This window comes from Hipposideros armiger, unplaced genomic scaffold (genome assembly GCF_001890085.2).
Source record: "Hipposideros armiger isolate ML-2016 unplaced genomic scaffold, ASM189008v1 scaffold_226, whole genome shotgun sequence".
Classification (NCBI taxonomy): Eukaryota; Metazoa; Chordata; class Mammalia; order Chiroptera; family Hipposideridae; genus Hipposideros; species Hipposideros armiger.
Genome location: NW_017731576.1, coordinates 2,222,544 through 2,238,285, shown reverse-complemented (window position 1 = coordinate 2,238,285; position 15,742 = coordinate 2,222,544). Strand labels below are relative to the sequence as shown.

Here is a 15,742-nt window from a genome sequence, read left to right as displayed (position 1 = left end):
TCTGAGCAACAGCGGTTCGAGTCCAGCCCGAGCTGAGCAGCCGCTGAGCTGCCAACAGGTAGCAGGATGGCTCAGCTTTAAAAAAAAAAAAAAATTTGATTATAATATACTTGGATTAACATCTACCATACTCTTCACTGTTTTTTATTTGTTGCCCTTGTTCTATGCTCCAATTTTTGTCTTCCACTTTTTTTCTGCCTTCTGTGCTTTTGTTAATCATGTTTCTTTATTAAATTGGAGTGAAATTTGTTAATAAAATTATATAGGTTTCAAGTGTACAGTTTTATAATATATCATACATATATTGCACTGTGTGTTTACCACCCAAAGTCATATTTCCTTCTGTCATCATATATTTGACACCCTTTACCCACTTCTTCCTCCCTCCCTTCTCCCCTTACCCTCTGGTAACCATTAAACTGTTGACTGTGTCTGTGAATTTTGTTTGTTTGTCTTGTTCATTTGTTGCTTTCCGCTTTATATCCCACATCAGTAAAATTATATGGTTCTCAGCTATTTCTTTGACTTATTTTGTTTAGCATGATAATCTCGAAGATCCATCCATGTTGTCACATGCCTTTTGTTTTAATTGAACATTCTATGATTGCATTTGCTCTCCTTTCTTAGCATATTGATACTTTTTTTTAAGTGGTTGCCCTAGAGTTTGCAGTATACATTTACTGCTAATCTGAGTCCACTTTCAAACAGCCCTATACCACTTCATGGGTAGTATGAGTACCTTATAATAACAAAATAATCGTTCATCCCTCCCATCCCTTGTATCATTGCTGTCATTCAATTTGTATATAAGCATACATAATCAAATATATTGTTGGTATTATTATGTTGAACAAACTTATCTGTTAGGTCAATTAACAGTAACAAAAATAAGTTTTTATTTTACCTTCACCTATTCCTTCTTCAGTGCTCTTACTTTATGTAGATCCAAGTTTCTAATCTGTATTATTTTCCTTCTCTCTAAAAAACTTAACATTTCTTGCAAAAAAGGTCTACTGGTAAAAAAATTCTGTCAGTTTTTATTTGTCTGAGAAAGAATTTCTTCACTTTTGAAGGATAATTTTGCAATGCACAGAATTTTAGGCTGGTGGGTTTTTTTCTCATAACACTTTAAATATTTCATTCCCCTCTTTTCTTGCTTGCATGGTTTCTGAGAAGTTGAATATAATTCTTATCTTTGTTCCGCTGTAGCTAAGGTGTTTTTTTTCCTCTGGTTTTTCAGGATTTTTTCATCTTTGATTTTACGTAGTTTGAAAATGATATGCCTAGATGTGGGGTTTTTGGCATTTATCCTGCTTTGGTTTCTTTGAGCTTTCTGGATCTGTGGATTGATGTCTAATTAATTTGGAGAAATTCTGTCATTATTGTTTCACATGTTTCTTCTGTTCCATTCTCTTTTTTCTTCTCATTATAATATTTTTATTATGCACATGTTATCCCTTTTGTAGTTACTACAGTCCTTGAATGTTGTTGATTTTTCATCTTCATTCTCTGCTTTCGTCTTTCAAGGATTCTGTTGAGATATTCTCTAGCTCAGAGATTTTTTCCTGAGCCATATCCAGCTACTAACAAGCCTATCAGAGGCATTGTCCTTTTTCCATTAGAGCCCTTAGTATATTGATCATAGTTGTTTATTCCCAGTCTGAAAATTTCAGTATTCCTGCCATGTTTAGTTCTGATCTTGCACTGTCTCTTCCAATTGTGTTTTTTGCCTTTTGGTATGCCTTGTAATTTTTCTTGATAACTGGACATGATGTATTGGATAAAGGAACTGCTGTAAATAGGCTTTTAGCAATGTGGTGATGAGGCGTTGAGGGGAGGGGAAGCATTCTGAGTCCTATGGTTAGGGCTCAGCCTTTTAGTGAGCGGATGCCTATGGACGGTGAACTTCACATGATGTGCTTCTCAGATTCTTTTTCTTCTTGTTTAGGTGGGTCAGAATAAGTAGCGTAGGCTGGTGTTGGCTATTTCCCTTCCTCCAGATCAGTTAGGTTCAAGTAATAATATCCCAGCAAGTTAGGCTCTGGTTAACTAGTTTCCCCTGAGGAGAGGCCTTGTTAAGAACAAGATGCTCTGGCAGATTTCAGAATAGTTCCTTTTCTGTTACCTTTGCCGGAAGTACAGTGGGAATTTTCTCTGATCTTTACTCTGGGAACCTGGTTGAGGTCCTGAAGGTAAATCTCACAGTATTATAGGGCCCTCCTCTATGACTGGGTCCCCTTGGAGTTTCTAACTCTCACTTGTCCACAGTGTGCCACCAGCAATTCATGAATTACAGTTCAGGTTTTCCTACTCCTGTAGTAGTTCCCAAGACAGGTTCTGCTTGTGTATTCAACCTTTTTGAGTCAAACTTCTGGTTTTTTGTTTGTTTTGACCACTGGTATTTAAAAATGAAGAAATATAGAATCTCACACACACCCTTAGTAATGTATCCACTTGTTTAAAAGTATTCCAGGAATATGTGAAGCAAAATCTTAAATTCTCAGTCCCTCTCTTTCCAAAGGTAACCACTGTTATCAGTGTGCCCTTAGGGATTCTTCAGAACCTTCAGAGAGAGCCTCAGGTTATGAAAAAATAAACTAAGTGCCTCCATGAAAATCACTGCTTCTCCTATTGTATTTCTAGTCATTCATACCTAGAAAAATTCCTTACGGAGCAGATGATGGAAAGGAGGGAAGATGTATGGCTTCCACTCATCTCCTATAGAAATTCATTAGTCACCGGAGGTGAAGATGATAGAATGTCTGTGAACAGTGGAAGTAGCAGCAGCAAAACCTCCTCAGTAAGGAATAAGAAAGGACGACCCCCACTTCACAAAAAACGAGTAGAAGGTAAGCCTGCCTTTATACTATAAAACAAATAGCTTTTCTGGTATTACAGAGATAATTAAAGTAGCAAGTATTCTGTTGAAGCAAGATCATACTGTTAAAGCACATTATTTCCTTGTATGTTTGGTACACACTAAGAGGTCAGGCAAAAAGCTTGGAATAGACAAAGTGGGAGGAAAAAGAATCAAGGAAAAAAGTTGAAAGAGCATGGAACAGAGAGGAAGATAGGCACAGAGAAAAAAAGGAGACAGTTATGATAGCTGTATGATAGTCCTCTAAGACACTAAAATTTAAAATAAGATAGTTATGTTATTCTGTCAAAATTCATACTAATCTGGGGGAGAGAGTGTGGTGAGTTAAAGGTAGATACCTGTGGCAGATTAAATATATCAGAACAGCTTTCTATTTCTACCACTCGGATGGATAATTTTTGTGTATTAAAATAATGATGGCCAAATCTGGTTTTATAACCCTCATGAACTATAGGAAACGGAGTTGAATTATAATGAAAACATGATCAATAGTAGATATTCATATATCCAAAAAGACTAAAAATTACCTTATTAAAACAAAACGTTACTCTTAAACTAAGAGAAAACTGAAAGTTTAATGCTTATTTCCTCAAATAATCTTCCCCCATCTTCATGTTTCTCCTAATAAATTTCTCCAAACCAAGAGAGAAGGGCAGTGATCTGAATCCTGTGCTTTTGCTTCTTTTTACGTTTTATGTACCTTTCAGCATTTCACCTCTGCTGCCTAAAAAATAGTGTCTCATTAAAGATTTTGCTAAAATCTGTGGCAAAATTAATTAGAATTTAAATCTAATGTTTCTTTTATTATTGGTGAGACAGTATTCAATATTGATGAAGAGTACAAACTCTAAAATCAGAGTTCTAGAATTCAAACCTAGCTTTCTCGTTTTTTAGCTGTGTGACCTTTGAACATGTCTCTTAACGTCTCTAAGCCTCAATCTCTGATCAAATGAAGGATGATCAGAGTACCTATCCTGTTAGCTATTGTGAATATTAAATGATATACTCCAAATAAAACACTTGGTACATACACAGTGCTTACTTATTTAGCAGTGCATGGCACATAGATTAAATTCAATAAATGTTAGCTGCTGTCAGGATGTCATCATTATCATCATGTAGTAAGACCTCTTATGTAGCATCAGTCAGTAAATTAGGCTGACTGCATATTTCAAAGAGAATAAAAGATTTGAAAACATAGAATTAAAAGTTTAAGATTTCAAGTTTCAGCTATGGGACTTAAAATGTTTTTGGTCCAGAGAATGAAAATACAAAACCCTGTATTTGTACTGTAGGATCCTGAACTTTTCTCTAACATTTCCTTTTTTTTTTTTTAAGATTTTATTGGAGAGTTGGGGGAGGGGAACTGTGTTGGGGAATTGGGGAAGGGACCAGTCAAGTTGTTCATCAGTCTTCGTTGTGGAGGGCGCCAGATGCCATCTGCAGCTTGTGGCCTCTAAGCTCAAGGTGCTGTGTTCAATCTTAGTTGCGGGTGGGTGTAGCCACGATCCCATGTGGGAGTCAAACCAGCAGCCTTGTTGTTAAGAGTGCATGTCTATCCACTGAGCCATCCGGGCGGCATCTCAGCTCAAGGTGTCAAGTTAAGTCTTAGTTGCTGATGGGCATAGCCCAACATCAATAACAGGCAATCTTGTTGTTACACCAGTTGAGCCATTCTGCCACCTGTTGGCAGCTCAGCGACAGCTCAGCTTGGGTGCAGCGTCACTGGCCCATTTGGGAATCGCACCGGCGGCCCTGTTGCTCAGAGCTCGCACTCTTAAGCCAACTCTTAACCAACTGAGCCACTCGGCTGGCCTAACATTTCCTTTTGAAAATGTCTTCTAGAGCAGCCTGTGTCAGGTGCCCCATATCTATATCTATATATCTATATCTATCTGTACAATATCTATATCTACACACAAATACATATATATTCTTTTTCTACTCACAGATTTGCATAGATGTAATATTCATATTAGCCAGCATTCATCAAATCCTTGCTATATACCAGGAATGTGTTTTACATGCATTATATTATTTAATCATTTATTTGACTAATATTTGTAAAGCACTTAGGTCAGGCTCCAGCACATAGTAAATGCTTTATAAATGTCTTTTTTATAAATCAACTCTGAGTTCAACACTATGGTCCAGCTTTTACACAGAAGAAACTTAAGGCCTAGAGACTTTAAATAACAAAAAAAAAAATTCATTAATGGAGCAGTCAGTATTATCATCTTTAGGACTAAGAGAAGACTACATGGATGATAACTTAATTTGGTAATTGTTAAATTGCAAAAAAGAAAACTTCCTCTGGGTCAATTTGAAATTTACCAAGTGACTAAGGTTGGTTCTAGGTTACATGCCCAGAACCCTTAGGCAGCAGTTTCATCTCTTTGGGATAAAGTTGAGAGAGCTTTGCAAGAAGTGTTTTCATGAGGAATCTTTAAGGGTTAGGAGGATCTCTTCAAGAAGAGTGAGTTCTTCCTTAAGTTATTCACTAAGTCTTTACCCAAGCACCTTCCTGAGAACTGTGCTAGATGCTGGAGATTAGATATTAATAAAAGAGCTCGTAGTACAGATGGGGAGACAGAAGCAGGCAATTTCAGTTCAGAATGGTAAGTTCTGTGATTGGCCAAAAAGATTCTCTGAGAGCATACACGGAGTAACCAAACTTTTAATGAATCAGAAAGATATTCTGGAAAAGATGAGATATAGTAAAAACTAAAAGATGAGTGTACCAGGTTAAGAACCATTCTATGATCGTTCTTATTCTTATCTAAAAATTTAAGTGCAGCAGAGAATAAAAGTTGTGAATTAAATGTTGAATGAAAAGTGGTATGAATAAAAGAAGATGAAACATATTCTTGCTGATTAATAAGAGATTCAGTAGTGAGCTTTAGATCAGTGGAATGACTTTAACCAAACTATCGGTATTTCCAGGGGCAGAAAAGCTGCCAAAATGTACACGTCTGACAAAATGTTGGAAACCTGAAAAATATACCGATAAGGATGCTTGATGACAGATAATGGGGGAGGAAAAACAATGGAATTCATATTATACTTCATGATTAAAATTCTTCAGAAGGAGAGACATAGCGTAATATTTTTAAGTCTTCCATATTAAGAAAATAATTTAGAATTTTATAAGTAGAAACTTCACAATATTTTATCAGGATATAGTTTAGGTATGCAAATAATGCTTTAATTTGCTCAGCTCTTTATAAATGATCTTCAGAAGAAGGAAGAAAATAGTTCCAGGTTCCTTGAAGAGACTTTCATTACAGAGGTAACATGCACATGACAAATAACCTCCCAGTTGAGGACAGTGTATAATGTAGTCCTAAGTAATCAGGAATGATTGTTTCCTCTAGAAGTTAAATAGAAAGAGTGGGTGTGGGTGGGGTGATCAGGGAAGACTTCCCTGAAGAGGTAGAAATTAGAGGGATGAAAACAGTGAGCCTCTCAACCCATCCCCACACAGATGACCTGGAGAAAATATCTCTCTCATGACCGGTGTTCAGTTGTGCAACAGGATTTGCTGATTTCTCAGTAAAGAAAGGCCAGCCAGACTTTAAGTTCTGCTGCCTGGGGCCTCTGTAAGGCCTAACAGGCCCTTTATTGCAAAGGAAAGTTACCTACAAGGGGTCTCAAGCTGGCCCCCTTATTCCACTTCTATGGTGAATTAATCCTTAGAAATGGAGGGACTTGGAAGAGATGATAATGTGACGATAGCTAACATTTTATACTTACATATGTGACCTCATTTAATCTTTACAAATTTATAAGGTTAGGTACTGATACTCCCTATTTTGTATGAGAAAACTGAATTTTGGAAGTTTAACAACTTATGTAAAGTCACACTAGTATAACAGATTCAAACTGGGCAGTCTAACTCCAGAGCCATGCTCAAAGTCTGTGCTGTAACTTCTACCAGAGTTCACTCCACCCATGACATTCTGTGACTCTAACTGGAATTTTACAGATGAAAGTCTGGATAATACGTGGCTAAATAGGACTGACACCATGATTCAGACTCCTGGCCCCCTGCCAGCACCACAGCTCACTTCCACTGTCTTGCGGGAGAATAGCCGGCCCATGGGAGAGCAGATTCAGGAACCTGAGTCTGAACATGGTTCTGAACCCGACTTTTTACACAAGTAAGTAGTAGAAGTTCATTTTCTTGACATAAAACCTTTAACTATTAAAGAAAGAAAAACTATCAGAAAAACTTTATTTGTTCATCAGGGCATTTTACTGGTCAGTTTATGATAAAACAAAACCACAAACAGAGGTTAAATAATTTATATTAGAAGATGTATACTATGTCTGCAAACACTGGTGGATATCAGTTCTTCAGAGTCTAGAGACCTTTAAATGCATGTGTCTCACTAAAAGCTACTTACAGTTGGAGTTTGCACATTCATTGGGCAGGTCTGTTCTTTCTCGGGGACTTACCAAGAGGACATGCAGGTATTTCCTTGGCAAGAGAGCCTATAAGAGTCTCTACTAAGGTTATACTTGACTGAACACCAAATAGACTGTGTTACTTTTATATCCGTTTACTTAGTAGTAATTTTAAACTTAAAACTATTTGTGAATTAAGAATTGTTAAAAGATTTGATAAATTCTAATTGTTGCCCTTTCGTTAAGAGAGAATCAAGATCTTACCTTTTCCCACAATAGCAATTAAAATGTTTTTTCTAGTACCAGGGCCCTGAAATTGTGATTCCATGACTTTTGCTATTTAAAAAACCCTCTTAAAATTCTCTTAGCATCCACTTTTATTTCTGTCTGTATTGGGGTAATGCTAGGAAATTACTCTGATGAATAAGAGAGAATTCTCACTTGAAGTCAGCAAATTTAGCAGGTTGGAAATGGAAAGAGGCAATGCTAGAAGTATTCAGATCCTGGGTTTTCCTAAGGCATCTTTGCTTTGAGGATCTGCCTTTCTTCCAAGTTGAAAGGATAATAATTGTCAGCCACTGTATTACTGGGCATATTCTTAGAGGGTAGTTTACCGTCTGACCAGCTTCCTACAAGGGTGGGTCCCTCCTTAATTGAGCAGCCTGCCTTGCTTCCCTGACTTTACCACTTGTCAGTCCCTCCTGGCTATGGTCTGTCTTCTTTTCCCTGCTTTAGGTTTATGTGTTTAATCAAGGTGGTAGCCCCACATAATAATGTAAAGATAGCTACTTAGAGATAACTTCATCCAATAGATTTTATCTACTAAAAATCACTGAAATTTACATCCTGTAAAATTCCCAAGAGGCATGTTTATGCAAATATTCATGTGCCAATAAGTATAGAGTATAGGTGAAGATTTAGCCCACCGTGCACCTGACTCCAGATATCCTCAGGACTGAGAAAAACTGTTACACCCTTCCTTGTTCAACTCTGGAGGGCTCTGAGCTACCAGGCCAGCATTGTTTCTGTCCATCAGGGGACTGGCTATCTAGCTAAGAACACTTGTGAGTAGGAGGGCAGCTGAATACGGAGGTCTTAAATGCACTCCTGTCTAGCAGTGATTTGGGGAACAAAGCTGATAATCTAAGCACCCGTAGGGGAGGAAAGTTTTTGTTAACCCTCTTAGGGCCCCTGGCTGGGTCTAAAAGGAGCCTATCTCCAGTAAGGCGAATTTATTTCCAGGAGCTTTTTTTGCATTCACTGCTGCTTAATTGCCTTCAGTTCAAAATAACTTATCCCAAAGAGGCATATTTTGGAGTGACATATTCTAATCTCCTTTGCACCTAACTAGTCACAGGCAATTTCTCTTAGCAACTTAGGGGTCTCATTGGGCAACTTACTGCCATTTCTATAATGCAGATCCTTTGATAATGATCTCACCCTTGGCCCTGGAATAAATTCAGCTAACTCCCCCTACATGGGGATTACGTCAGCCTGCTATGACCTTCTTAGCAAGGGACTTCATTGGCTAAATTCATTATCTGCTGCCACAAAATGAATAATAGTACTCTCTCTTAGTCCTCAGATGCAGATCTCTTGGTTAGGCCAGCCAAAATTAGAAGACTTAAATCGGAAGGACAGAACAGGAATGAACTACATGAAAGTGAGAACTGGAGTAAGGCATGCCGTGTAAGTGTTACATCCAGTGTCACAGAACATGACGACAACTGTGTGGTGCTGGTCATTTTATGGATTGACTCGGGTTTCTCCAATGTTTGGTCTTAGGAATTAAAATCATAAGTCAGGATATGTTATGCACTGTAGGGCAGGAATGATGGGCATGGGCTCCTGAGGTTTTCAGTGATTAAATCCTTGCGCTGCTACTCGCCATCTATGTGACCTTGCGCAAGCCCTAAAACCTTTGTGCTCAGGTTCTTCATTTGTAAATTTGGGATAATGTTCCAATCACTTGAGTGTTGTGGCAATTGACACATAGCTAAATATTAACTGCTATTATTATTGTATTTAGTACTTCCTTCTGGTGAGATGAAATCTTGAGTGAACCGCATGAATGATCCTTTATTACCTTAGAGTTCAGTATCATAATTTTTGCAGTCTATAGGTTGTAATTGGAAGATGTGCTTTCATTGGTTAGAAGACCTCACGTAAGAAAGAGCCAGGACTCCAGATTTGATGAATGTGAACAGCTTTCTGACTGTGCTTCTTCCTTATCAGTCGGGGCCTAATGGAGGAAGATGCTGAGCCCATCTTTGAAGATGTGATGATGTCATCCCGGAGCCAGTTAGAAGATATGAATGAAGAATTTGAAGATACCATGGTTATTGATCTGGTAAGGAAATTCAATACATCTTTTTTCTGTTACGTGAAGGCATTGGTGTAAGATGATGCTTTTGTTTTCAGAACTCTATAGGAGTAAGAGAGGTGAGGAAGAGAGGGTAACACTGACCAGCAACAGGCAGGGCCAATATAACGTTTGTGGGCATTGGATGAGCTCATGAGGTTTTTAAGCCTGCTTTCACAGCAGTCAGAGTTTCAACTCTGGCAATAACAGGAACTGATTCCTTATTACCTTCTTGAAAAGAGCTCACACTAGATCTGGCCTCTTGTACTTTAAACTAGAGTCTGGTTGTTATGTTGGAGCACAGTATATATTGTGAGATACAGAAATGGACCTTATTTGTTCAGTATGAAAAGACAACTTTGAAATAAAGAAACCTGAATATGGACTAGGTATAGGTGATACTGAGAAATTAACTTTCTCAGGAATAGTAATGCATGGTGGTTATTTTTTAAAGTTTCCATCCATTAGAAAGTTTTCATCCATATATTGAAATAATTATAGGTGAAATAACATGAAGAAAAAACAGGAGTTTCAATGAAACAAGACTGGCCAAAAGTCTGACAATTGTTGAAGCTGTGTGATAGGAATCTGGGAGTTCACCATAGTCTTTTATCTTCGTATTCATTTGCTAGGATTGCCATAACGAAGACCAGTGACTGGGTGACTTAAACAATAGAAATTTATTTTCTCACAGTCTTGGAGGAGTTGTAGATGGCCCTCTTCTCCCTTTGTCGTTACATGGTCTTTCCTTGTATGTCTCAACCTCTTATAAGGACATGAGTCATACTGGATTAGAAGCTATCCTATGACCTCCTTCTACCTTATTCCCTCTTTAAAGGCCCTATCTCCAAACAACAGTCACATTCTGAGGTTTGGGGATTAGGACTTTAACCTATGAATTTGGGGAGACATCATTCAGCCCCCAACATTCTGCCATGTTTTGAATTTTCCATGAGATCACGTCACTCCATTCTATAACCTTCCTTTCCCTAGTCCATCAATACTTTTTTGTCCTGGGGAATTCAGTGAAGTTGTCACTTAGCATTTGATCAATTTTGTAATTCTATGACTCAAAGTTATGTTTATAGGCCCCAAAATTATATGCATTTACATGTTTGATTCATATTTTAAAGTCGTGGTTTGGTATGACATTGAAAGCCAAATGCTTTTCCTTTCAAATTGGACCTTATAAGTTCTGTGTATTTATGGTACCATCAGAAATATTATTAGTTGCTTATTATGACAGTTCATTGTCTTACTGTATCTCAGGAAAAAAATAATTGACTTCTCTTTCCAGCCCCCATCAAGAAATCGACGGGAGAGAGCTGAGTTGAGGCCAGATTTCTTTGATTCTGCAGCTATCATAGAAGATGATTCAGTAAATGTTAAATTATTACTGCTTTTTACTTACGATTTTTGTGTCTTGTTTTTTGCATGAAGTTAATAATTGTTTCTCATTTTCTAGGGATTTGGAATGCCCATGTTCTGAAGTCTGAAGAAAATTTACAAATCTGGAACTCTATTATTTAGAGCTAGAGGCCTATATACTGTGATAGCTTGTATGGGGACAAAACACTTTTGATGTGATCTGATTTGTTTTTTAATCAAATGATTGCAGTCAATCCCCTTTTGCAGTGACAGAAGAGGAGCATGTAAATTACCCAAGGGGATGTTGGTGAATCTCACCTCAGAAAGACTGACCTGAAAAATCATTTGTGTCCTGATATTGGACTCATCCCAATACAGATGTGTGTTTTTCTGGAGGGAGGAAGAAATTTTAAATTTTTAAAACAGCTGTCAAGATAAACACTGTTATACACCTGTTTTATGAAAACTCAGCATTGAGTAAAAAAAAAATATTTTTAACTTTATTTTCCTGTTGTACAATTTAAAAACCGTTTTAACATTTTGCCTTTTTATGTTTTAAAAGCTAACCATTTTTATTAAACCTATGAGTAAGCAGCTCATTTTAATTGCCGAGTGTTTTGGAGCTCACTGGATTTGGTTGACCTTGTGGAATACAGAAATATGAAAGAGCAGAATACTGACAAGCTAATATGAAATTCTGACAGTGCATCTCTGCCAAAAACCACGCGCCCGATATGGATATGGATTCCCAGATTTTATATACTCTTGAATAAAAAGGTTTATTTTTATTTATAAGGGGGCATAAAATAAGAAATGTCCATGCAGCCATTTTTCCAACAGATGGTATACACCGTTCATTTTATATAGCATAGGGAAATTCAAATACAGTACATTTTTCTATTGGTATTTGTTCTGTGCATTTTTAGCAACTTATACCAGCAAATAAAGTATTCTCAGTAAAACAAAAATGGTTCTCAAGTTATCAGTTTGCTGTTTTTACCGCTTATTTCATGCCCTGCCAAATTCAAGTTACATAGACGTCATTTTCTTAAAAAGATAATCATAAAGAACTCCTTTGCCATGCAAAAGTAATTTTAAATGTAACATAACTGTGTCTACTTCCCATGCACTTAATACCTTTATGCGCTAATTTTGTGAATTAAGTTTACCAATTATAGAAGTATGTGCTGCATAGAAGTCTGTGCTTAGAGGGTGAAATTCCTAAGCTTACCTTGAAATACAGCTACATTTCAGTGTTAAATGTGCATATTACGAATAATTGTTTGGGGGGAAAAATTATGAATCTTCAGGACAGCCTTCAATGGTTTAGAGTTACAGTCCGCTTAGACCTTTATGACTTGCTGCTATTGTTTTTTTAAAAGCCCACTTAGTTTCTTCCTTTCTGATTTTTAAAGTAAGCCTCAGAATTTCCAAACCAATCCATCCACAGCTGTTCCTGGGCTGGTTTTTAAGTAGCTGCAACAGAATCATGAAGCTTTCCCTTTTTACCAAAAATGAAAAGCCTTTTTTTTTAAAAAACAAAAACAAAAAAAACCTGTGCACCCAATGATTATGTTTTGTGTAGGAAAGCAATATGGATTATTTTCTTCATCCTTTTAGTAAACAGACACAAAACAGAGTTTTCTCAACATTTGTATAGTTCTGAAAAAACTCAGTTGCCAAAAATGTTTTATCTGCTAATTTAGCAATTCCTGGGCTCCAGTTAGTGAGGCTGGGGTCTCGCTTTCCTCCAGAGATGTGTGCTTCACTGGAAGTGAAGGGGAAGGAATGACTGGACGGTCCGCCAGGCCAGGCCTGCCTGTGGTTCTGGCCAGGGAGGAAGCCAGGAGGTGCCCTGGCACATGGCACAGGTTGGTCCTTTGCTTGAGAGTCTCGTGTGGAAAACAGATGCCGATTTAGAATTGTAGACTACCATGCGACCAAAAAAAAAAGGGGGGGGGGGAAATAAAAGGCCTAATATCTACTCCAATGGGTTTCCAATTCAGTTTGAAGTCAATCGAAATTTTGTATTTTCAGTGTCTCCTTGATTGGTTTTGCTAGTAATTCTGTAAATTGTACATTTGCAATATGAGGTTTTTTTCCTTTTGTACAATTTGAAACTGATGCTTCACCTTTCCTTTAATAAACTATTCAAAATCAGGTTGTGGTAGTCATCCTATTGTTCCTACTAGGTAAAGCTTTAAAGAGATGATTTTCTGTCCTGCTGCTCTTGTGTTTCCTCTTTCAGATAATTTGTTAAATGATGGCAAAATTACTGCATCAGTGAGTTGTGTTTTGTTTTTTTTTTAAGCAGAAATTTAGGGCTAGCTCATTAATTTTCTTTCATTCCTTTCATTTGCTGTGAGAATAGGTAGGCCAAGTTGTCTGTGGTTCAAGAGGAAGCCTCTTGCAGGCTGAGTTTTGGAGGAGGCATTCAGCGACTACCCACTGATTTGTAGCCTGGGTCCTCCCCCTGCCTGAGAGCCAGACCCTAGGCTTAGGCATGGGTGCCCCCTCACAGTGGTTCTTTAAAGATCACCTGGATTCTACATGGCTGCAGAAGGGAGGGTTTTTCTTGATATTGGTGGTAGACATCACTCCTAAGTCATACCCTACACTTTATGGGCCTGGCCATGTGCTGGGGGCTGTGTCCATTAGACGGCCTACTATATCTCTGCAGGGATACAGGGGATGAATCAGCAGGTGAGCTCTCCAGGCAGCTAAGGCGGGAAGGTGATATGGATGGGTTCTGTCTCCGTGGAAGTTCATCTTAAAGGCTATAGCTTATGAAACGAGACCCTAGGTTTACCCATGTGTGACTCTACCTTGGGACAAGCTTCAAACTTCCCAGCTGTTACTTAACTGACTCTATTTGGCTCTGCTCTCAGAAAAAGTCCATCAAACAAGGAACACTGTCTTCGTGGGAAACAAAGGCTTAGTGCCTCTCAGGCTTTTCAATGTAAACAGACCAAACACTCAGATGAGGTTCCATCCCTCCCCTCCTGAGTGCCTTGCTCTATAGGGGTTGCAATCAAGCATCACATTCTGCAAGAAAGCTCTCAGCTCCCAAGGACACATAAAGGAGGCATTTCTCACCAAGCAAGACAGTAATGACATGGTCAGAACCTACCTACCTACTAAGGCTGCCACATCTGCCCAAATGTGTTGGCTGGACTCCACAGAGGCCGCAGACTGAGGTACTGCTTAATAAGTGACCACAGCTCCTGTTTGGAACACTGGAGATCCTGTGCTAACAGGTGTGAGAGCATGAGGACCTGAAGGAAATATTCATATTTGTCAAACAGGTGAAGTCCAGGCTGGTTCGAGAGTGGGGTGAGCGTCCTTCCCAGGCTTCTCTGAGTAGGCAGACCATATCTTACGCACCAGCATCAGTGCATCCAGAGGCAGAGAACTAGGCTGAGACCAAGACATGGTCAGAAGAAAAGCTGGAAGAACTTCGCAAACACAAGCACTTTCTAACAAACACTGGAAAGCTGCTGCATTGTGGATGTGCTACCCATTACTTTCACAACTCAGAGATGACTGGCCATCATATGCATAAGGTAGAAAAGCTAATCTAGGAGCCCTTTGGGTCCTTTGAGACAATCCCAGTGGAACAGACCACCTTTCTCATCCCAACTCTTAGGAGCTAAGCCCACCTAATCAGTTGAGGCAATACTCTGAATAGTTAGAAAACGGGTTTGGGGTTCCGAAAAATCTGCCAGGATTCAAATCCCAGCTCCATTCAGTTGTGAATCAGAACAAACTGGTTTACTTACTTAGAGCAGGGGAAGGTCCAATGGAACACCTGCAGTGCCTCCTACCCTCCACAACTCTCAATCTCAAGACAGACACTTCCTAGCACTCTGCTTATTGAACCCAAGTCCTCTGGTTACAAGAACCAGCATTTAGCATTTTCCCCTTAAGGTGAGAACACCCGTTGGGAAAGGTATTCCTGTACAATAGCCAGTGAGAATACTTTCCGTCACCATTTTCAAGACATTCTGTGGTCCACAGAGGCCAGTCTACTTGACAAAGCTTCCAGGGTTTTGCAGCTTCATGTTTCCTTGGCCACTAGCTTGGCTTTTGGATGAGACTTCTCCCCCCCCATCTCTACTCCAAGGCTTCCCAGAGCCTCTTGCCCAAGTACTTTACTGGGCTGGTTGCCTTACTATTCTAGCAGGCCGAGGCACACGCCCTTCTCAGCGTCCAGATTTCACAGCCTGATAAAACACTTTCTGGACTCCTTCCTCAGAAAGAAGAAGAAAAGCTGTGTTTGCTATTATTCTTATATGGTCTATAGCAGAGTCATCCCCAAACAGTGCAAATCCAAGATTGGCTAACCCCAGAAATTGCATGGCCAGGCAGTGTTACGCTGTTGAGCCACATACTGACCAAGCTGCACAGTACTTCCTTAGCCAGGAGGCCTCTAAAAGCCCAGAAGTCAGCTACACCTGCTTTCAATGGCGTACAGTCTTCCTGCTGGTTCTGTACTAGATGCCAAGGAGGAATACAGAGAACCTTTAGGCAAACAGTGTCTGCGCCCTAGGAACTCTCACCACCTAGTTAGGAATACAAATATATGTATAAGGCAAAAAATAAACCACACAATTGGGTGCTTAAAAAATGCCTGCTGGGGGCCGGCCGAGTGGCGCGATGGTTAAGAACTCGCTTGGGATGCCAGAGGGCCCCGGTTCGGATCCCACATATGAGGGCCAGTGACACTG

At 39.0% G+C, this 15,742-nt stretch overlaps 1 protein-coding gene across 1 annotated transcript in view; it reads left to right on the top strand.

The window, feature by feature from the left end:
* The window catches only part of STAG1 (STAG1 cohesin complex component), a 392,478-nt gene extending 379,183 nt beyond the window's left edge, over window positions 1–13,295 (top strand). Inside the window, exons 29-34 of the mRNA XM_019654594.1 lie at window positions 2,644–2,849; window positions 6,864–7,038; window positions 8,864–8,974; window positions 9,521–9,635; window positions 10,945–11,025; window positions 11,113–13,295. Coding sequence (XP_019510139.1) covers window positions 2,644–2,849; window positions 6,864–7,038; window positions 8,864–8,974; window positions 9,521–9,635; window positions 10,945–11,025; window positions 11,113–11,136 — 712 coding nt within the window. The 3' untranslated portion in view covers window positions 11,137–13,295. The remainder of the gene's footprint in view (window positions 1–2,643; window positions 2,850–6,863; window positions 7,039–8,863; window positions 8,975–9,520; window positions 9,636–10,944; window positions 11,026–11,112) is intronic.
* Window positions 13,296–15,742: the final 2,447 nt, after the last annotated feature.